General features: G+C 36.4%; 1 protein-coding gene across 5 annotated transcripts in view; it reads right to left on the reverse strand.

The window, feature by feature from the left end:
* The window catches only part of LOC117098509 (putative COBW domain-containing protein 7), a 53,987-nt gene that overhangs the window by 5,802 nt on the left and 24,955 nt on the right, over nt 1-23,230 (reverse strand). For 2 of the 5 annotated variants that reach the window (XM_033237164.1, XM_033237169.1), the window contains exons 8-11: nt 23,035-23,121; nt 20,042-20,086; nt 13,821-13,877; nt 8,542-8,593 (exon numbers count right to left, since the gene is read on the reverse strand). In XM_033237164.1, the coding sequence (XP_033093055.1) occupies nt 8,542-8,593; nt 13,821-13,877; nt 20,042-20,086; nt 23,035-23,121 (241 nt within the window). The remainder of the gene's footprint in view (nt 1-8,541; nt 8,594-13,820; nt 13,878-20,041; nt 20,087-23,034; nt 23,122-23,230) is intronic. The other 3 variants (XM_033237165.1, XM_033237166.1, XM_033237168.1) reach the window with 3 other exon arrangements.

Genomic DNA, 23,230 nt, shown 5'->3' on the forward strand with positions numbered 1-23,230 from the left:
ATTCTTCCTGATATAAGCTAGGAGGGTTGTATCTTTCCAGGAATTTATCCATCTCTTCTAGGTTTTCTAGTGTATGTGCGTAAAGGTGTTCATAGTAGCCTTGAATACCTTTTGTATTTCTGTAGTGTCTGTTGTAGTATCTCCTGCTTCATTTCTTATTGAGCTTATTTGGATTTTCTCTCTTCTTTTCTTGGCTAATCTTGTTAATGGTCTATCAATTTTATTTATCTTTTCAAATAACCAGCTTTTTGTTTCATTTATCTTTTGGATTTGTTTTGTTTTGTTTCAATTTCATTTAGTTCTGCTCTGATCTTCTTTCCTTTCTTCTGCTGGGTTTGTTCTTGTTTCTCTAGTTCCTTGAGGTGTGACCTTAGATTGTCTGTGCTCTTTCCAATTTTCTGATGTAGGCATTTAGGGATATGAACTTTCCTTTTAGCACCACCTTTGCTGTATCCCAGAGGTTGATAGGTTGTGTCACTATTGTCATTCAGTTTGAGGAACTTTTAAATTTCCATCTTGATTTCATTTTTGACCCAATGATCATTCAGGAGCAGGTTACTCCAAGTATCTGCATGGTTTTGAAGGTTCCTTTTGGAATTGATTTCCAGTTTTATTCCACTGTGGTCTGAGAGAGTGCTTGATATAATTTCAATTTTCTTAAAACTTATTGAGGCTTATTTTGTTGGCTATCATATTGTCTATCTTAGAGAAAGTTCATGTGCTGTTGAACAGAATATATATTCTGTGGTTGTTGGATGGAATATTCTGTATCTATCCTTTAACTCCATTTGTTCCAAAGTATAGTTTAAATCCATGGTTTCTTTGTTGACTTTCTGTCTTGACGACCTGTCCAGTGCTGTGCTGTCAGTGGAGTATTAAAATCCCTCACTATTATTGTGTTGTTGTCTGTCTCATTTCTTAGGTCTATTAGTAATTCTTCCATAAATTTGGGAGCTCCAGTGTTAGGTGCATATATGTTTAGGATTGTGATACTTTCCTGTTGGACAAGGCCTTTTATCATTATATAATATCCCTCTTTGTCTTTTTAAACTGCTGTTTTTATCTTTAAAGTTTGTTTTGTCTAATATAAGAATAGCTACTCCTGCTCACATTTGATGTTTGAAATGTCTTGGTCCACCCCTTTACTTAAGTTTATGTGAGTCTTTATGAGACTCTTGAAGGCAACAGATAGTTGGTTGGTGAATTCTTATCCATTCTGCAATTCTGTATCTTTTAAGTAGAGCATTTAGGCCATTTATATTCAATGTTAGTATTGAGATGTGAGGTACCATTCTATTCATCATGCTATTTGTTGCCTGTATACCTTGTTTTTTTGGTTTTTGTTTTATTAATTGTATTTTTGTTTTCTAGGTCCTGTGATATTTATGCTTTAAAGAGGTTCTGTTTTGATGTGTTTCCAGTATTTGTTTCAAGATTTAGAGCTCCTTTTAGCATTCTTGTACTGGTGGCTTGGTAGTGGTGAATTCTGTTTGTCTGAAAAAGCTGTATCTTGCCTTCATATATGAAGCTTAGTTTTGCTGAACACAAAATTCTTGGCTGATAAATTGTTTTGTTTGAGGAGGCTGAAGACAGGGCTCCAATCCCTTCTAGCTTGCAGGGTTTCTGCTGAGAAATGTGCTGTTAATCTGATAGGTTTTCCTTTATAGGTTACCTGGCGCTTTTGTTTCACAGCTCTTTCTTTCATCTTAACTTTAGATAACCTGATGACAATATGCCTAGGCAATGATCTTTTTGCGATGAATTTCCAGGTGTTTTTTGTTCTTCTTGTATTTGGATACCTAGGTCTCTAGCAAGGCTGGGGAAGTTTTCCTCAATTATTCCCCCAAATACGTTTTACAAACTTTTAGATTTCTATTCTTCCTCAGGAATGCCAGTTATTCTTAGGTTTGGTCATTTAACATAATCCCAGATTTCTTGAAGGCTTTGTTCATATTTTCTTATTCTTTTTTCTTTGTCTTTATTGAATTGGGTTAATTAGAAGACCTTGTCTTCAGGTTCTGAATTTCTTTCTTCTACTTGTTCAATTCTATTGCTAAGACTTTCCAGAGCATTTTATATTTCTATAAGTGTGTCCATTATTTCCTAAAGTTTTGATTTTTTATTTATACTATCTAGTTCATTGAATATTTCTCCATTCACTTCTTGTATCATTTTTTTTGATATCCTTACACTGGGCTTCACCTTTCTCTGGTGCCTTAGCTTAACAACTAACCTAGTGAATTCTTTTTCAAGTAAATCAGGGATTTCTTTTGGTTTGGATCCATTGCTGGTGAGCTAGTGTGATTTTTTGGGGAGTGTTAAAGAACCTTGTTTTGTCATACTACTAGGGTTGGTTTTCTGGTTCCTTCTCATTTGGGTAGGCTCTGACAGAGAAAAGGTCTAGGGCTGAAGGTTGTTGCTCAGATTCTTTTGTCCCACGGGGTGTTCCCTTGATGTAGTACTCTCCCCCTTTTCCTATGGATGTGGCTTCCTGAGAGCCAAGCTGTAGTGATTACTATCTCTCTTCTGGATCTAGTCACCCAGTAAGTCTACCAGGCTCGAGGCTGGTACTGGGGGGTAGTCTGCACAGTCAGGAGATATGAACCATCTGTGGGTCTCTCAGCCGTGGATACTAGTACCTGTTCCAGTGGAGGTCGTAGGAGGGTGAAATGGACTCTGTGAGGGTTCTTAGCTTTGCTGGTTTAATGTGCTATTTTTGTGCCGGTTGGCTTGCTGCCGGGAGGTGGCACTTTCCAGAGAGTGTCAGTTGTGGCAGTATGGAAAGGAACAGGTGATGTGTGGGGCTCTAGAACGCCCCAAAACATACGAGATATTTAATCTCCACTGTTACTAGTAATAGGAAAAGCAGAAAAGTGCTTTCTTGCTTGATATGAGAAGTACAAGTAAACTAAAAAAAGGTTCAAATTGAACTTGGAAATGTAAGACTTTTAAAAGTACTTATTTTGTCACAACAGTCAAGACACTAACAACCACCTAAATGTTTAGGACAGTTGAATGGATAAAATAAATGTGGTAATATATATACAACCAAATATTATGTATCCTTAAAAAACATCCTCTCGTATGCTACAACATGGATGAATCTTGAGGACATTACACTAAGTGAAATAAGCCAGTTACAGAAGGACAAATATTGCATGAATCCACTAATATCAGGTGTCTAAAACAGTAAAACTCACCAAATCAGAAAGTAAAATGGTGGTTACCAGGGGCTAGAGGGAGACGAAAATGAGGAGGTGCCATTCAATGGGTATAATTTTAGTCATGCAAGATGAAAAAGTTCTAGAGATCTGTCGTATAACAATGTACATACAGTTAACGATACTGTATTGTACCCTTAAAAATTTGTGAAGAAGGTAGGTCTCATGTTAAGTGTTTTTTACCACAATAAAAAATATACAGTCATGGATACATAAAGAGAAATGAGTTGTTGGGCTATTTTGTTGTTATACAAACATGATAGTGTACTTACCCAAACCTGGATGGTATAACCTACTACACACCTAAGCTATGCTGTATATAGCCTATTGCTCCTAGGCTACAAACCTGTACAGCATACATTTTACTGTACTGAGAAGTGTATGGAAATAATAACACAATGGTAAGTATTTGTGTGACAGGAATTTTTCAGCTCCATCGTAATCTTATGCAGTCTGACTAAAACGCTGTTATGCAGTGCATGGCTATACTTATTTTTAAATCTTAATAAACATACTCTATTTTTAAATTATTTTTATAGCTTAAGGTAATAATAATATGCATTTTTAAATGACAATTATTTTCTTTCTTCATTAAAGAAATCACTACAATGACTAAAAGTCCACATAAAAATATACAGCAAAAGGTTGTCAAATGAAACATTAACTGTCAGTTTAAAAAAAAGAAATTTAGTCTTCAAAAATGTTTAAAATGTATTTTAATGCAAGTTGGAAAACTATATTGAGAATGTCTCAAAATACGACTCAAAATAGATTTATTGTTAACGATTTTAATTTAATAATTTTTTTTTGAGATGGAGTCTCACTCTGTTGCCCAGGCTGGAGTACAGTGGCACGATCATGGCTCACTGCAGCTTTGAACTCCCAGGCTAAAGCAGTCCTCCCACTTCAGCCTCTTGAGTGGCTGGGATTACAGGTACATGCCACCTTGCCTGGCTAATTTTTTGTATTTCTTGTAGAAAAGGGGTTTCAGTATGTTGCCCAGGCTGGTCTACAACTCCTGGGTTTTTAAGCCATCCACCCACCTTGGCCTGTCAAAGTGCTAGGATTACAAGTATGAGCCACCACACCCAGCCTAAAGATTTTTATAATGACTTTTGCTTTTGTCAGGTTAAGTATGTGACTTAATATTTTTAAGGGGTACAATAAATTCCAGTATGAGGCAAAAAAGGCTTTAAAAATTAAGATAATGCATCATGGGGCTCAAGAAGGGTGATCTGTATTTTGGAACTAGATGTTTTCCTACACCAATAAACTATTTTCACATTTCTAATGTGAAAAATTTAAAAAAAAAAAAAGAAAAAAATCTGTAATTCCCAGTGCAGAAGATAAGGGTCACAACTCATAGTTGGTTCTAATAATAAACTAAACATTATTTGTCACTTGGGTTTTCTCATCCACCTTCCCACTCTCCAAACTCAGGTGTTCGTTATGGGGAATAAACAAAGAATCAATGAAAAATAGATGACTGCATTAAAAAATCAGGGATAGAGCCTTAATAACACATACATACTATGTCCTAGGTATTACCCATTGCAGACTTCTTTTTTCCAGTTTTTGTTTTGAATCTAAAATTAATTCCTTTTTCCATGTATGCGGACACAGAAAGAAACAGAAAAGTGAGGCAATAATCCAGAAAACTAAAGCAAAATAAGGAATTGTCTCTAAAATAAAATTTAAGAACAATTTACTCAGGTTTGTTTATTTAGTCTGCTTATTCTTTAACCCACTGGGTTATTTCTCCATTTTCTACTCTTTTGCAAACAATAATACCTAACATGCAATAACTTCTATATGTTTTCTTCATCCAGAACACTAAGCCCCCTAATGTGCTTAAACTCAAAATCTGTACCTTCACACTCTAGCCCTCTGTTCTTCTTTGCCTGTATAATATCTATACTATAACATCTGGCCACCAGGGACAACTGAATATATGGCGTTATCATCCAAATCACTTTGCCTTCCCACTTTTTCTATTTCTAGGTTTCTCTAGTCAATCTAGGCTTGTTTTCCATCACCCCTTTGTTTCTCTCTGATCCATACGCAGTCAGACAGGATATTCAGGCAAGTCTACCAGTGAAACAGCTCTGGATTTATCCCATTTCTAGTCTCACTGTAACCAACATGTTTCAGGCCTTCATCACACAGTATCTTCCCACGTGGTCTCCTGACTCTAAAGTCCAATCTAGCTTACATAACACTCCTAGACAGCACAGCTTGAGTTCTCTTTGTCTAGCAAATTAAAACCTAATACCTTAGACCGGGATTCCAGTACCAACTCTCCACTAAGACTTCTGTACCAGAGACCTACTCATCTCTAAGATTCTCAGCTTCACATTTTTAAACATCCATATTGCTGTTTTCCTTACTTCTTCCTGTCAAAAAAATCCTACCAGTTCAAGGCTATTTTCTATTAAGTCAGACTAGCACTTACCCCTCCTTCTTTGACTGGGAAGGGGCAAAAAAGAACTCTTTATAATTTTGGATATCTTTAATATCTTGATTTGAGTGGGAGTTAGAAGGATATGTGTTTGAATGTGCATATAGACAGATATATAGGTACAAATATACTTAAAAATACATTGAGGCCGGGCACAGTGGCTCACACCTGTAATCCTAGCCCTTTGGGAGGCCGAAGAGGGTGGATCACCTGAAGCCAGGAGTTTGAGACCAGCTTGGCCAACATGGTGAAACCCCATCTCTACTAAAAAAAAAAAAATTAGCTGGGCGTGGTTGGTGCATGCCTGTAATCCCAGCCACTCGGGAGGCTGAGGCACAAGAATTGCTTGAACCTAGAAGGAGGAGATTGCAGTGAGCCAAGGTCGCACCACTGCACTCCAGCCTGGGTGAGACTCCAGCCGGAGCGAGACTATGTCTCAAAAAAAAAAAAAAAAAAAAACCAAACATTGAATTGTACACTAAAATTACACATTTGCATGCTTTACTGTATGCAAAGAAATAAACCAAACCAAAACAAACAAAAAACTATCTTCATGGAGCATTTGATGGGGTTCAGGACATGCTATCCCAAAATATGGCACCTCAGTATTTGAAAAAGTGGCAGAAACAGGAAGGTCACTCTCACCTTCTCTCCTGAAGCAAAACCTAGGAAAGATTTTCTGACCTTCTGCTGATGCAGGTTATAAGACCCTCATTTAAGAGGTGCCCTCTCTATACACAGAGGAAAAGAACATCCTTAAGTCTGAATGTGAAGGGTCACAGAGAAAAATCTGAGCAAACAGGCCTTCCTAAGTTCTTCCCAGTTTATTATTATTAGATCATACTGTTTTATCTAATTATGCTTCTCCATTACTATCCTCTTCCACATCGTAACTAGCATAAAACATACACAGATATGTTTTATGAAGGCTCCTGTGTCAAGTAAAACTTACTAAATTGGTATGTTGAAATTTCTCGATAGTTGGTCTTCTGTTAGAGAGATCTCAGCCATTAATCTAGTGATAGGCGAGGAAAAGATACATTTTCTCCCTTATACCTCAGATCCACTGAACCAAATGAAATTGTTCATGCCTCTGAATCCCACAGCCCTTTGCCTATGTTTATATTATCTAAAGCAGGATAGTGCATCAGAAGCTCCTACAGAGGCTTCAAATATATAGACATGCCCTATTTAGTAGTAAAATGACATAATGTCTGGAATTTGCTTTCATACACTCCAGCAAGGGCAACAGGTACATACAGGCTCATTATACTATTCTACTCTTATGCACGTTTGAAATTTTCTATTAAAAAAAACATTTGTTTTTTTAAATACTCCAGGCAAAAGAAATGTTGGGAGGATAGGTGAAATAAAATCAGCTAAATGTTGATGCCATTTAAACTGGGTGATGCACAGAAGGGGTTTACTTTACTATTCTGTTTACTCTTTTATATGTTTGAAATCTTCCATAACAAAACGTTAAAAATATACACTAATATACATATACCCAAGTCTCAATCCTGGAGATTGAGGGGTGAGAACTACTGAGTTATCGAATTTTTTTTTAAAAAGCTCCACATGTGATTCTGACTTACAACCCATTTGAGAAACAGAGCTTTTCATTCTTTTAATAAATATTCACTGAGTATCCACCAAGCCCTGTCCTAAAGCAATAAAGATTTTACATTTAAGGAATTTCTAGACTAATGCAAGGCAAAAGCATTTCAGCCAAAGTACAAGGCATCATAACTGCCACAATAGGGGTTCATTCGAGATTCTACGGGTGGAGACACTGGCTGCTCCAAATGTTCATGGTAAGTGAGTGCTGCATTTTCTTCATCTTTTCATCCGTATGATTCTTGGCATCATGTTCTTTACCCAGAAGCTCAAATGTGCTTCATGTTCATCTATATGACAGATATCGACTATCATAAAGAACTGGGATTTTTTTTTTTTTTTAACCATAAATTCTATCTCCAAGGACTTGTATTTCTCTCATTTATTCATTTTAAAGATAAGAGAAGAGGAATATCCTACTAACAAAAGTTTCACAGGGAAAGGTGTCACAAACATAGTAGTAAACCTGCTCATAAATATGAACCAAAATGAATACAAATGCAAGTAGCTGTTATCTTGGCCCTATTACAACCAACAGCAATTCAAAAACTGAGTGATCACTTGGAGACAGAGGAAGGAAGACTAGGCACACTGCTCACTTACACATCCCCTACTCCACCCCTCAGGGTTTTAAGTGGAACAAAGAAGTTATCCTAAAGCTCTACGATCTATGATCTGCTTAACAGAAACACAAGTACAGTAAAATTATATTTAATTTGTTCCTAGCATCTTAGATATTTACCTTAGGGATTAGAATTTTAGAGCATTAGAATTTTAGAGCATTAAAAACATCTTAAGAAGTTCAAATTTATAGTGCCACCTGAAGGTGAAACTCAAAAAGTCAATTTTTATTTAAATAAGCCATGGTAATATCAGACCTTTCCTTAAACAATTCAACATACTTAAAAACAGACTGCCTACAGAACCCCCAGGCTGCTTTTCAGGAGTAATCCCTATCAGAACTAATCAATATGCTAAGTAATCTACAGAATGGAAAGGCTAGAAAGCATGATTTCCTCAGATTCTAAAACAAATCTGGTTTGATGACTTCCTATTATGTGTTAAGAAATTGAATTAGACTATGTCAAAAGCATTTAAGATTCCAAAAATTATCAACACAGTTCAAAAATACCATTTTAGAAAAAGGTTACAATAAAATAGTCCTAAACATAGCCAATTTAGTTAAATAGGTCCTTTAAAAACATTCATTAGGAATTTTGGATTTAGATTTTTTTTTTTTTTTACCTGATCAAGGTGAGGTTGTGTTCCTGGCACATGCTGAAGTTTTTTCTGCAAACTAAAAACCACTGATTAGAAATTCAGAGATGAATACACTTCTGATTTAACTTTATACGTTATTTAGTGACACAAGGTTAATGAAGTGACTTTCCATAACTATTTTACTATTCTGTAATTCCAATTTTACACGTTGTTCACAAATTCCAATAGAGAAAAGCTGGCAGATTAAGTTTTTTAAAAATTTCTTTTAAAAAAACACACATTCATATATATACATATGCACACAATAAAGAAAAAATTAATCTTTTAGCAACACTATTTTGTGTGGTTAAATATGTCAGTAGATTTCTTTACCATTCCAACAGGTTTAATACAAGCTTAAATATATATATATAAAACTATTCTAGTATTGCTCAGAGTTCCTTAATTTTCTCCTGCTTCCTAATGTGCAAATAATGCTGGTACCTAAAGAAAGTTAAAGGATAAATTTTCCTTTATCAATGTTTTCCCCTGAACTTATTTAAAAAACAAATAGTATCCATAAATTTTCTATATAGTCAGTTACCAATTGAGAGAAAAAGAAAGTCAGAATGTTAAAAATGCATTGTTCTGATATGAAAAGCACAAGAAGATCAATATGGCATAACAAATTACAACCATAACAACTGTAGCATACATTTCAACACTGATGGGGACAGGACACGAGGGAGAAAGGACTTAAAACCTTGCAGATGTTTTGCCTTGAAGAACAGTGAGGGGTAAATTAGTAACAGCAAGTTTAGGAAAGAGAAAGAACTTGTAGGAACTATTGGAGGGAATGAGTCTCTTTGGGGGGTCCTAGTAGGGAGAATGTCAAATTAAATCCTTCCCAGCTGGTTGCTCAGGAAAAGATTCTCCTGTTTAGCAGCTAAGCACACACAAAAAAGTCGTGCAACAGCCTTCTCTATAGTGGTGAGATCACATTAAATAGCTACTTCAAGTGTCACTAAAGCATTATAACTGCTCTTAAGTGTAGAATGAGATTACTTCAGAAAAACATTTTGAAAAATCATGTGCTCTTCCCATATGTTCAGTATTTAATGTTGTTGGACAATGACTGCCTAAAACTTCATATGCAAAAAAAAAAAAAAAAATCTAACAACGAGCATCTTAAGTTTAGTTCCCAGTAAGTCTCAGAATTTCATGCCCTCTATTTTTTCCCTGTCATAAACATTTTTAAAAGACTAATCTAGTGGATAAGCATATGCTACCGCAACCTGAAATTCACGAATCTGAAATCATCTTACACATTAACTTGTAATCTTATAACAATTTGCATCTCTGCACACATAAAATGTAAATTCTGTACACATAAAATGTAGAAAATCTCAAACAGTTTAGTGTTTTGTATATTTAAACCATTATGTTCTACAAGAAACAATAATTTAGGTATTGTCAGTAAGATGGAATTAGCAACATTTCTATTTCTCCCAAGTAAAAATATGGAATGATATAAAGAACTGGATGCCTTAATGAAAGTACCTGTATTACAGCAAATTACAGCAAAAGACAGAAGTAGAAAGGAAAAACAAAGGCCGAGACGGGCGGATCACGAGGTCAGGAGATCGAGACCATCCTGGCTAACATGGTGAAACCCCGTCTCTACTAAAAAATACAAAAAACTAGCCGGGCGACATGGCGGGCGCCTGTAGTCCCAGCTGCTTGGGAGGCTGAGGCAGGAGAATGGCGTAAACCCAGGAGGCGGAGCTTGCAGTGAGCTGAGACCCGGCCACTGCACTCCAGCCTGGGCGGCAGAGCGAGACTCCGTCTCAAAAAAAAAAAAAAAAAAAAAAAAGAAAGGAGAAACAAAAATTGATATACTGAATATCAAGGTGGGAAATTATTTCATACTCTAATTCTTATTAGTGAAATAAAATGCTAAAAGATACAATATGTAAAGGGAAAAAATAAAATTTCAACTAAAAAATATTTCAGTATTTAACATATTAAATGACAACCAACTTGCAAGCTCTTGGACCGAACAGAGATAAATTAGTTTAAGAAAGGCGAATTGTGCTGGGTTCAGTGGCTCAGGCTTATAATCCCAGCACTTTGAGAAGTCAAGTAGGAGGATCACTTGAGGCCAGGAGTTCAAGATGAGCCTGAGCAACGTAGTGAGAGCCTGTCTCTACAAAAGAGTAAAAACAAAAAAAGTAGCCAGGCATGGTGGTGCAAGCCTGTAGTCCCAGCTACTCAGGAGGCTGATGGGAGGATCACTTGAGTCCAGGAGTTCAGGACTGCAGAGAGCCATGACAGCCACTGCACTCCAGCCCAGGTGTCAAGAGTGAGACTCTGTCTCAATAAAATAAAATAATTAAATAAATATATAAAAAAGAAAAGGCCAAGTGTGGTGGCTCATGCCTATAATCCCATTACTTTGGGAGGCTGATGTGGGCAGATCACCTGAGCCCAGGAGTTTAAGATCAGCTTCAGCAACATGGCAAAACCCCATTCTCTACCAAAGTAAAAAATTAGCCAGGTGTGGCAGTGCATGCCTATAGTCCCAGCTACTCAGGAGTCTGAGGTGGGAAGATGGCTTAAGCCCAGGAGGCAGAGGGTACAGTGTGCCGACGTCGCACCACTGCACTCTAACCTGGGCAATAGACCCAGACTCTGTCTCCAAGGAAAAAAAAAGAAGAAGAAAGGCAAATTTCATGCAGTATTGTTTCATTTTTTCCCCCTCGTAAACATATTTAAATGTATCACAGGATCTGTAACCATCAAAACTGCCCACAGTATCAAACTAGTAGTTCTAATCCAGAGGTGGAGGATGAAAGGGATCATGGCTAACTAGTGAAAGAGCACTGATAGCCAAATGAAGGCCTGGAGCCTTGAAGTAAAAAGAAGAAAAGGATCATCAAGAGAAAAGTTAGGATGGACTAGACTTCTGGTTATTTCAGAAATGGGTAGCAAAAGACAAAGGCTCTTAAGCTCCCAGAATTAGATGACAACCTCAGCCAATCCATCTCCCTAGTAAAGCCAGAACTAAGATGGGAAAAAAGGACCATTTTTAAATGAACAAGCCAAATTTATGCTTAGGGCTGTATTAGTTTAATGGAAGAACAGTCATTTCAAAATTAGTAAAACAAAAGTTTCATATGAAAAAACACAGTGTAATTCTGAATGATTTTCATACAATCATTATCAAGCATAAGTGATACTAGACACCTGAAGCTGACATGAGGGAAAAAGGCTCAGGGAGATTTCACAACTTTGTACAGTAGTGGCTTGAAAGGATATAACTATATTTACCATAAAACAACAGTGGTCATTTTAACCTTGCATAATTTATAAGAATTTTTAGAAAAATAGAAATAACTCACATGTAATTCAGGTACACCAGACTTTTCTGCCTTCCTACTAACATGAACTAGAAAAGCAAAATGCTGATTTTTTCCAGGTACCCCGAAAATACCTTTATAATTTTAGCCATAATTTGTTTAGTCTAAAAAGGTACTGCTCCAATACCAGAGCTACAGGTGAAAAACATATCTCTCAACTGAAGACAACTTCTTGAATAACTCTGTCACTGACAAGTTTACTCTCTGAGCTTCAGTTTCCAAACTGAGACGGAGGAATAACTGCCCTGCCTATCCCAGACTTCTGGTTGCTGAAATAGTCTCAATCAATTTCTTTTTTCTTTCTTTCTTTTTTTTTTCCTACAAACTACATGCAAATTTAATTTTTCCAATTTATAAAGTAAAAGGGGTCCAATAAAACACTATCGTGTCCTACCTCACAGGTTACTGTAGGTATTGTTTTCAAAATGTGAACAACACTACAGACTGAAGGTGGGAAAAAAAAAAAAAACTAGTTGAAAATATAATTAGCTTTTAAGGGCATGGCTAAGGCAAAATTAGAAATATATATATAAGGCTGGGTGTGGTGGCCCACACATGTAATCCCAGCACTTTGGGAGGCTAAGGCAGGAGGACCACTTGAGCCCAGGAGTTTGAGACCAGCCTAGGCAATATAGCAAGATCCCATGCTTACAGAAAATTAAAAAAAAAAAAAAAACAGTCGAGCATGGTGACACATGCCTGTGGTCCCAGCTACTCGGGAGGCTGAGATGGGAGGATAGCTTGAGCCCAGGAGGTCGAGGTTGCAGTAAGCCATGTTTGTGCCACTGCACTCCAGCCTGGGTGACAGAGAACCCCATCTCAAAAAAATAAATAAATAAAAAAGAAAAGAAATACATATAGGAATGAGAATTAGAAATCTCAAGTATAGAGCCACCCACCATGCCTACCCTTAAGCAAACCTGCCCCACCAATTCAAAATACCCAGAGAGATGTCCATGTTCATGATCTTATATGGACATATATGACACTTATGAGATATTCATTGCAGCATTATTTGCAATAGCCAAGCTGTGAGAACAAGTTAAATGTCCACTAACAGAAAAAGGGATAAAGTAAACATGGTATATGTAGAAAATGGAATATTATTCAGCCTTAAAAAGGAAACCTTGCCATATGCAAAAACATGGATGAACCTTGATGACTTTATGCTACGTGAAATAAACCAGTCACAGAAAGACAAATAATGCATGATTCCACTTGTGTCAGGTAATTAAAATAGTCAACCCCACAGAAAGAGTGTAGAATTGTGGATGCCAGGGGCTACAAAGATAGGGAAATGGGAAGCTGCTATTCAAGGGGTATACAGCTTCAGTTATAAAGAGTGAAACGTTCCAGAGATCTGCTGCACATCCTCATGCCCATAGTTAGCAATACTGTATTGTACACTTAAAAAATTGTTAAGAGGGTAGATCTCATGTTAGACGTTCACACTATAACAAAAAAAGAAAAAGATACTGATGCACCAGAATAACTAATCTTTCTTCCCTCCCTTACCAAAAAGATTCCCCACAGAAGGCAGAAAACTAATCCATTATTAAAGTGAAGAGAGTTATTTGTGTGAGAACCCTAAGCTAAAGTTTTCTATGTATTTCATGCATTTTCTCATAGAAAGAGTGTTATACATAGTGTTTAGTGTAGAAGTGTTAACAATTAGCCTCTAAAGTTAACTATCATTTACACTATAATTTCTACAGGAAAATGCAATATGATTTCCAAACAACCAATTAGTAAAACTTCCAAGAACACATCTCATTAAGAATGGTCTTGTATGCCAAAGGAATGGCAGGAAGCTTAAATCAAGGATGCAATTGTGCAAATCATTCCCGTTAACTATGGGGAAAAAGGTACATAACAATAAAAGTAAGCAAATTATACAAAACATACCTTATTCCAGAGAGACTATCAAAGGCATGTAGATCTAATACATTAGAGAGATCAACTCTAAAAGGAAGAAAACTAACATGAGCAGCTGGAAATTCTGTGAAAATACATCCAATTAATCAAGAAAAAAAATCTCTGACTCTTAAAAAATTTTATACATAAAATTCATAGAAGTGGGCAAATGATATAAGATTTGAATCACAGTTGAATCAAGATTGAAAATTATTTGGTTATTACTTCAATGAATTAGCTTTTTTTAAAAAAAACTTTCAATTATCTTTTCAATCCTGAAATTTATGAGCTTTCCAAGTACATTTTTACAGCTAAAAAAAATCAGCTAAAGAACAGAAACTTTTCCAAGCGGCTTATTACTCAAAAGATGAAACAAAAGAAATGACAAATAGAATTAACAAATAGGTACATTCCAAATACCTCTGCAATTTTTGTATTTCTTTTATTCCCCGTCCCTTGATATAACATGTAATATAAAAACAAGAAGTCAAATAACCAATGTACAAAATATTAAGTTACTCTAGGACCCTGATCTTCACGTGATTTGATTTCATTCATTCAGAATGGGGCTGCATGTAGAAAGAAAATTCCCGCCATCCGAATAGACATCATTTCTCTTAGAATTATTTAATGATAATTAAACTTATTTAATTGAATTCAATGATTCAAATCAGGTGAGAATAACATCACAATTAGCATTAGGTTTGGTTTAAATATAAAAAAGCAAATTTATAAAGACTGGTGATTGAGTTATAATTTTAACATAAGCTCAGAAAACAGCAGAGGACAGGCTGGGCGCGGTGGCTCATGCCTGTAATCCCAGCACTGCGGTGGATCACAAGGTCAAGCGATCAAGACCATCCTGGCCATGGCCAACGTGGTGAAACCCTGTCTCTACCAAAAACACGAAAATTAGCTGGGTGTGGTGGCACACGTCTATAGTACCAGCTACTCGGGAGGCTGAGGCAGGAGAATCACTTGAATCTGGGAGGTGGAGGTTGCAGTGAGCCGAGATTGCACCACCGCACTCCAGCCTAGCACAGAAAAAAAAAAAAAAATACAGCAGAGGATAGAGATTTCTCCATAGTCAAAGTTAAGGTGAAGAAATGTTTAAAGAAAATGACAAATGTATAATTTCAAATTTAGATTCCAGAAGCTTGCCAAACATTTGTTAAATTTTCTTACAAGGGAAAAAAAAAATTGGTCAGATTCAAGATTTTTTTTTTTTAAATGTACAAACATATAAGAAAAAACATCTCCTTTATCTTAGGACTGACCAACTGTGCCTGCTTTGTTTATTCTCAACAGTCTATCACATACTCATACTTGTGGCAACAATACTGTGTTAGATTACGAATGCTTGTCTTGGCAAAAGGCAGACAAATTCCCATCTTACTACTCCAAAGTTCTATGTTAATAGACTATAACAACAACTCAAATTCTGGGCATTTCAGATTTACAGAATTAGAAAAATGATCAAGCAAAGAAGTAAATGTTCTATGAAGAAATTTTTGAATATCAGTTTTCACTAAGAGGCCAAAGTCTTAATATTAAACATATTTCCTTTTTCACTCCTCACCCCTCCCTCCACTACTGAGCATATTTATATTGACAGGTCACAAATGAGGGGCACAGTGACTCATGCCTGTAATTCCAGCACTTTGGGAGGCCAAGGTGGGCAGATCACTTTGAGGCCAGGAGTTTGACACCAGCCTGGCCAATGTGGCGAAATCCCGTCTCTACTAAAAATACAAAAATTAGCTGGGTGTGATGGCGCCCACCTGTAATCCCAGCTACAGGGAGGGTGAAGCAGAATTGCTTGAACTCAGGAGGCAGAGGTTTCAGTGAGCCAAAATCGCACTACCGCACTCCATGTTGGGGGACAGAATGAGATTCTGTCTCAAACCAGAGTGAGATTCTGTCTCAAAAAGATTAAAATAAATAAATAAATAAATAAAAATAAACCAAATGAATGGAGTTTCCCTCCAAGTTTGTCATCTTCATCTTAAGAAACAGCTTAAAGTTTAATAAAGTTTACACATGCCAATTTTGTGAATATCAAATTCAACAATTTGGAAACATAAGCTTCTAAATAAACTGTTTCACTGTGACAGTGTCCTTGAGAATACATGTCATCCAGAGGTAATTCTGCTTTATACTCAGATTCTTTCCATACTTCCAAAAAAAGGATCACTATTAGATCTATACAACAAATTACACTCTTTTACAGAAAATAATAAAATATCCAAGTGTCTCACCAAATTTTCAATAAAGAAGAAAAGTGTAAGCTTCCAGATGAAAGTTTCTATAGCTTTCCCCAAATTTAGTACCACCATGAAAAAGAAATTCTTCACTCATTCAAGGCATATGGCTAGAAAACTAATTTCCATGGCATCAAATTAATTTCCTCCTTTGGAGATAAAACCATCAGATCTTTTCCAAAGCATTAAAATAGACAAAAAAAAAAAAAAAAAAAAACCAAACCAAAACAAAAAATCATTACCAGCATTTTAAAACTGAATAAGAGAATGAAGTAAACAAAAAAGGGAAAGAAAAAGCTTCAAAAGTTCATTTTTCCCCTAATATCTTGAACTCTCTATTCCAGAAGTACCTAATGTTTTTCCTAAAGGAGAGGCTTTCAATTTTCCCTATGTCTAAAAGCTGCTTAAGTAGCTTTAAGACCAAGGACAGGAGAGTGAAAACAAAGAGCGTTTTGGCTCTCCAAGGTGGGGCTGGAATTGCAGCTACTACTTAGGGATGTTTTCCAATGGTCATCTCTTCAAACTCCAGTGAGTCTCACAAACAGGGTGCACCAGCCAATCCAAGTATCCAGTATCTCAAATTGACAGTAGATAGCTCAGTAAATAGCTGAGCAAACTGCAATGATAGCTCAGTCTTGAACTCTAGAAATAAATTTCCAAATGCCTTCCCCAGTGGCACTTCAAACTCAAAAATGTTTACAAAACTAATCACATTTTCCAAACCTACTTCCACCACTACCCGACCTGTTGCCCCTCTTCCTTGTATTTCCTATACCTCAGAGATTAGCCCCACATTGAATCTACCTCCCAAGAGTCATACTGCTTTTAAAACCCTTCACTAACTCCTTGCTCCCTACAGAAGAAAATCCAAACTATGTAGCATGGCATTCAAGACCCTTTGTGGTAAGTTCTCTATCTCTTCAGTCATACCACTTCTTCTGTGCTACATAATACCAAGTTTTCTAGCCATTCTAAAATATTCAAAGGTCCCTGGAATACAAAATCTTCCTTATACCTGGAAAGTTGTCCCTATCCTAGTTCATCTGTAAAAGCCTTACTCATTATTTAAGACTTAGGTCAATGACTGCCTTCTCGGTCAATATTTTCCTGACTCTTTTTCAAGAAAAGTTGAGTAATCATTCCCTCCATTTTCCTATTATTATAGAACTCTGTGCTTTTAAAATTCTTGTATTTATATTAATATCTAATATGTTGCCTTTTTCTTCGTTTGCTTCTCTGTTTCCCCCCAATGACTGATCTCCTTAAAGGCAGCCTTTGCCTTATCCATTGCTTAAATAGTCCTTAAAATGCTATGAAATGCATAGCAGGCAGTTTGTCAAATTAATTTAACTTATTATTGACCAACTGTGTTTTGGTCTTCCTCTGTTCAGTCCACTTACATTTCTAAAAATTAGGAAAAAGTCTAGAGAAGATTAAAATGACACATCTTCTCATCTTTTACTCCTGTATCTGAAATCTGTGTGGTTCACTAGTACTTCCATTTGCTAGTAAATCAACTTAAGTCTTCCCAATAAGACGATGCTACACACTATTCCTTTTCCTTACTCTTAACTACTCAAGGTGAGCCTTTTCCTACACATGCTTATAGCAGTTTATTGTCAGTACTTGTCAGCTACACGATAGTAAAATATTTTAAAAAATAAACAATAAAACAAAACTTCTATAAGATTGACTTTGACTATTTTGTTAACCAAATCTCCAGGTTTTTTTTGTTTGTTTGTTTGTTTGAGACGGAAGTCTCACTCTGTCGCCCAGGCTGGAGTGCAGTGGTGCACTCTCAGCTCACTGCAAGCTCCACGCTCCGCCTCCCGGGTTCATGCCATTCTCCTGCCTCAGCCTCCCGAGTAGCTGGGACTACAGGCGCCCGCCACCACGCCTGGTTAATTTTTTTGTATTTTTAGTAGAGATGGGGTTTCACCATGTTAGCCAGGATGGTCTCAATCTCCTGACCTCATGATCCACCCACCTCAGTCTCCCAAAGTGCTGGGATTACAGGCTGAGCCACCACACCCAGCCCAAATCTCCAGTTTCTAAACTGGTAAGCTCAAGTTGCTATGCCTCAAGGAATTTGAGAGAATATTTAATGTAAGATTCAGGACCCAATAATAAGAATTCTACTCAGGACATCTGATCTTCATTGAAAAGGATTCTAATCCAACTTCAGTCCTCATAGCAAGGAAGTACTATTTCAGAAAGTCCCTAGATTCTCAGATGCATTGGCAACCTCCATACACTGAAGAAGAATTCACAGAAGAAGATTTTAGTTACTTGCTCACTCATCCACTTGAAGTAACAAAAATCAATCACTGCATGTTTACTGTTCTATAATAAAGCAAATATTAGAAATAAAAGTTAGAAATGTCAAACAAACTAAATTGTTACATAATAAACTAATCAAGATGAAACTTTTATTCAGGACATGGATATTTCCAAAATGAAAAGAAGAGACTTGACTGAAAATGTTTATAAATATGAATATTAAGACAGAACCATAGCTATTTATGACCATTATTTTTAAAAGCTTCTTTAAGTATTATGCACTTGTCTGTGTGACATTTTGTAAAGAAGAGAAAAATTAAGGAGAAATGAATTGTAGAACACTAACAGGAAGAAGACAGATACTGAGGAATGGCTCATGGTATAAATGAGATTATCAGAGACTTTCTATAATGGAATTTGAAATGTGGGGAGCACATTTGGTGTATGGTTGTAGAAGACTTACACTAAGGGCATTCTTCTGCTACCTCTACCAGCAGATGAGTGGCTCCTGAGAATGCATACCAAATTCCCCAGCTGTTCACATGCATATAAGCAGCTGCTGCTGTTGCTGCCTAACACTTACGGCAGTCTGTCAGCACCTCTAATCTCTGCCATAGCAGACAAGCCACTCACCTAAGGCCTCTGCTGTACTTCCAAAGAAAGAATCTCTCAAGTAGAGACTGAGTTGAACTAGACTGCCAGCTGTGAGTCTCAGAGCTCCTGGCTGCCTGTTGCTGAGTCTATCAGCTGCTGAGCCTTTCTCACCAAAAAAAAAAAATGAGTTTAACAAAATAACCCTGCAGAGAAATTTTCTGAAATTAAGATAACATTCAATGGAAAACAGAGTTTAATCTACAGAAATACACTTCACAGATGTTTTAGGAACAGAAGCTAAAGAAAATGAAAATCAAAATTTAATAAAAGAATTTGTCAGGAACTTCACGGTAAAGACTCCATGTATTTTTTGGCAACTATGAAACACTAAGAAGGCTTTTAAAATATTAAAAAGCCATTTAAAGACTTCAAATTAAGAGAAGATTCCTCAATATACTTCTTCAGATTTCTGTACTGAGTTATCCTCTTGAGTGTTTAGAAGTCTTTTCTGGCCGGGCGCGGTGGCTCAAGCCTGTAATCCCAGCACTTTGGGAGGCCGAGACGGGCGGATCACGAGGTCAGGAGATCGAGACCATCCTGGCTAACACGGTGAAACCCCGTCTCTACTAAAAAATACAAAAAACTAGCCAGGCGAGGTGGCGGCGCCTGTAGTCCCAGCTACTTGGGAGGCTGAGGCAGGAGAATGGCGTAAACCCGGGAGGCGGAGCTTGCCGTGAGCTGAGATCCGGCCACTGCACTCCAGCCCAAGCCCAGGCGACAGAGCAAGATTCCGTCTCAAAAAAAAAAGAAGTCTTTTCTTCCTCCTTAAGCAAACACTTACATAGTGTTATCATGGCTTTGTAATCTTAGTTTTAAAGACAGGCAAATGTACTAGCTAAATATGCCAAACTAACTTATTAAGAGCATTCCAAATAACATTTTGGATCCAATTCTTTTTAAATGCACTTACGTCTTTCTTATATTAGAATCAAGTGTATTTGTCAATTACTTAATGTTTATTATTAATAACTAAAATGATTTGTTGTTAGTATATTAGGAATAGCTTTTTAAAAGTACCTTGATCTCTGTGTTTCTAAGATTTGTCCTAGTCCATTTATGGATCTGAAATAAATAATAAATGAGGAAGACAAAGTTTAAAAGTAAAAATTAACTTTTTAAAAAAGTATATAAAGTACATTATTTCTAAAACAGGAAATAAGCATACACAAATACATCTGTGTTTATTAAAAATATTTAAAAAATTAAAAACAGAAAAACAAAACTTGCTTTAAAAAGTAATTATGATTTTCCTTCAAACCATAAATCACATATATTCCATTCATACATCAATAAAACATATATACAAAACTTCGCACAACTGTCAGATTAAGGGCTACTTTGTGATTAATAAAAAGATGCTTCACTTTAGAAAAAGTCATTCATAAGTAGTCAGTTATCCTAATGTTCTTAAAAATGAGTAGATACTCAAAATTTTTACGGTGGTCACTTTCTTCCTCAGGCATACATAGTAGAAATGGCTAATATACACACTAAAAATAAAAACCTGGTTGTAAGTGGCTTTGCCCCCAGCCTGTCCTTAGTATTCACAGTAATTCTAAGTCACACATCCCAGGTTCCTTTATAGAATAACCTCTTCAGTTCCCTAACTAGGCTCTCTACCCGTTATGCCTGTTCTCCCTCTTTTGATACTATAGAATATGGCTTTGTATGGCACCAAAAAGTACGTGTTAAAATCTTTTCAACACACTGTATACTTCATCTATTTATCTTTTCCATTGTCTATCATCAATTGTCAATTCTCTATCATGAATTCAATTGTCTTTAGGGTTACTTACCCAAGATTCTTGCTACCTGTTCAAGTTTGTTCTCATGAGTAAGGCTTCCCACATACAATGATTCTGAGGCAAGTCTCTCCACTATTTTACAAAATTCTTAATCTTCTTTTTTGAATACACTCTATAGTCTGATGGCTATTCCCTCTCAAACATGTTTACCTTTTTTCAGCTCCCCAAATATGATTCTGAGTCAGTCACAAGTCTGATATAAAGGGAGGGTAAAAGCCAAAAGGGTGTGTAATTTATCAAATTGCTTCTTCCAAATTCATTTCTAGTACTGTTAACAAGCTGGCTAATAGTCAATATTGTCAGTGTCAGAGATTTAGCTTAGGTCTCTATAAGGATATAAAAGCCAAGTAATAATTATCATTCCTTTTATGCCAAAAACGTTTGCTAAATAGATTGTGTTCTTCTTAGCAATCACAATGGTGCACAAGATTTTTGAAGAGAAACAAGATTAGAAGGCCAGTGTCAAAAAATGTAAAAGCAATCTTCATTCATCACTTTCACCTTTTCAAAATCAGCCATCTTTTTCTTTCTTACCTTTTTTACTATACCTTGAACTTACTATGTAAGCTAAGAAAAAAATGACATAAATGACATAATAATAGCTAACAGAGCACTTACTATGTGTCAGCACTGTGCAAAGTTTACCAACATTGTCTCATGTAATACTCAAAACAAACTTATGATAGGCATTATGCCTTTTACAGAGGAGGCTTTAAAAGGGTAAATAAGCTCCCTAAGACAATGAGAAACAGACCAAGGATTAGAACCCAAGCAGATTCCAAGGTCCGTGTGATCTTCAACACGATGCAACAATACCTACCCTTCACATGGAGACATTATATTTTGTTTATAGTAAAGTTTAAGGACTTTACTATTAAAATAAGATGAAATATGTGGAAAAAATATGAATTTCTTTCTTCCACAATCATTACTCATTGCAAATAATCTAATGAGCCTTACCTTTATTGATTCAATTTATAATATGTACTATATGAACTGAGACGACAGATTCAAAATCTGATGTCAGTAGAACTTACAAATACTAAGAATAGCAATTTTGAGGCATCACGCTCAAAGCATTGTACACATTAAAGATAACCAATAATAATAGCTACCAAATGTCTCTCTGTATAGGGCTTTTGTTAGTTCAGGTCTTACAAAATAATTCAAAACAAAGTGCCTGAACTATAACTTCATTTGAAAAGTCCATCTTTGTTTTCAAAAGGAATGGGAGTCTCCAGAACAGTCAGCAAAATGACTGTTAGCACATATTTGAACATCATTCATATTGTCCTGATTGTCCTATGCTGATCTGCCTTGGCTACGGACAAAGAAGATATTAAAGCAAGCTGGGGCCGGGCGCGGTGGCTCACGCCTGTAATCCCAGCACTTTGGGAGGCCGAGACAGGTGGATTACGAGGTCAGGAGATCGAGACCATCCTGGCTAACATGGTGAAATCCCGTCTCCACTAAAATACAAAAAAAACTAGCCAGGCGTGGTGGTGGGCACCTGTAGTCCCAGCTACTCGGGAGGCTGAGGCAGGAGAATGGTGTAAACCCGGGAGGCGGAGCTTGCAGTGAGCCGAGATCATGCCACTGCACTCCAGCCTGGGTAACAGAGCGAGACTCCGCCTCAAAAAAAAAGCTGGAAGACAAGGCATGGTTGACAGCTAAGGAAGATGAAGTGAATGAGAGTTCAGGGAAAAGTGAGACCACTTGAGTCAGGGAAGACTTCACATAGGCATTGGGGAAAGACAGAATAGGCTCTATAGAATAAATTAAAAAAAAAAAAAAAAACAGAACAAGAAAGAATTCAAAGATTGGCAGAGTGAGAATACATTATGAGTAAAGACAGGAACTGGCAGGATGCATCCATGGGAAAGTGAATTAACCATCCTGGGTAAAGTTAGGGAAGACTGACATTAGGAAAGAGTCAAAGAGAAGACAGGAGAAGAAGGATGGAGTGAGAAGACCCTGAATATCAGTCTATTAACTGTAAACTATATTCTGCAAGCACTGGGGACTAATTTTATGCATTACTATTTATATAACAGTTAGCCATCAACAACATATGTGATTCCCTAATGGTTCTTGAAGCAGGTCAACCTTGTACCTTAAGTTTCTACAGAGCAACAATCAGAGTAAAAAATATTCTGTGTATACAATATGGATCTGTAGGCACTTAACACACTTATCATTTTGTACCTAACTGTCATTCTTAATTTCTTTACATCTTCTTCTGGAACCAAGTCTGTTTTATTGATGAGAATGATATCTGCCAAAGCAACTTGCCTAAAATAGCAAACAAAAAGAAATATTAAGAAATTTAAAATAACATACACACATGCAGATTAATACATCAAAAGAGAAATGTTAACAAATTAAAAATAAATAAAAACAC

Source organism: Trachypithecus francoisi, unplaced genomic scaffold, assembly GCF_009764315.1.
Source record: "Trachypithecus francoisi isolate TF-2019V2 unplaced genomic scaffold, Tfra_2.0 Lachesis_group16, whole genome shotgun sequence".
NCBI lineage: Eukaryota > Metazoa > Chordata > Mammalia > Primates > Cercopithecidae > Trachypithecus > Trachypithecus francoisi.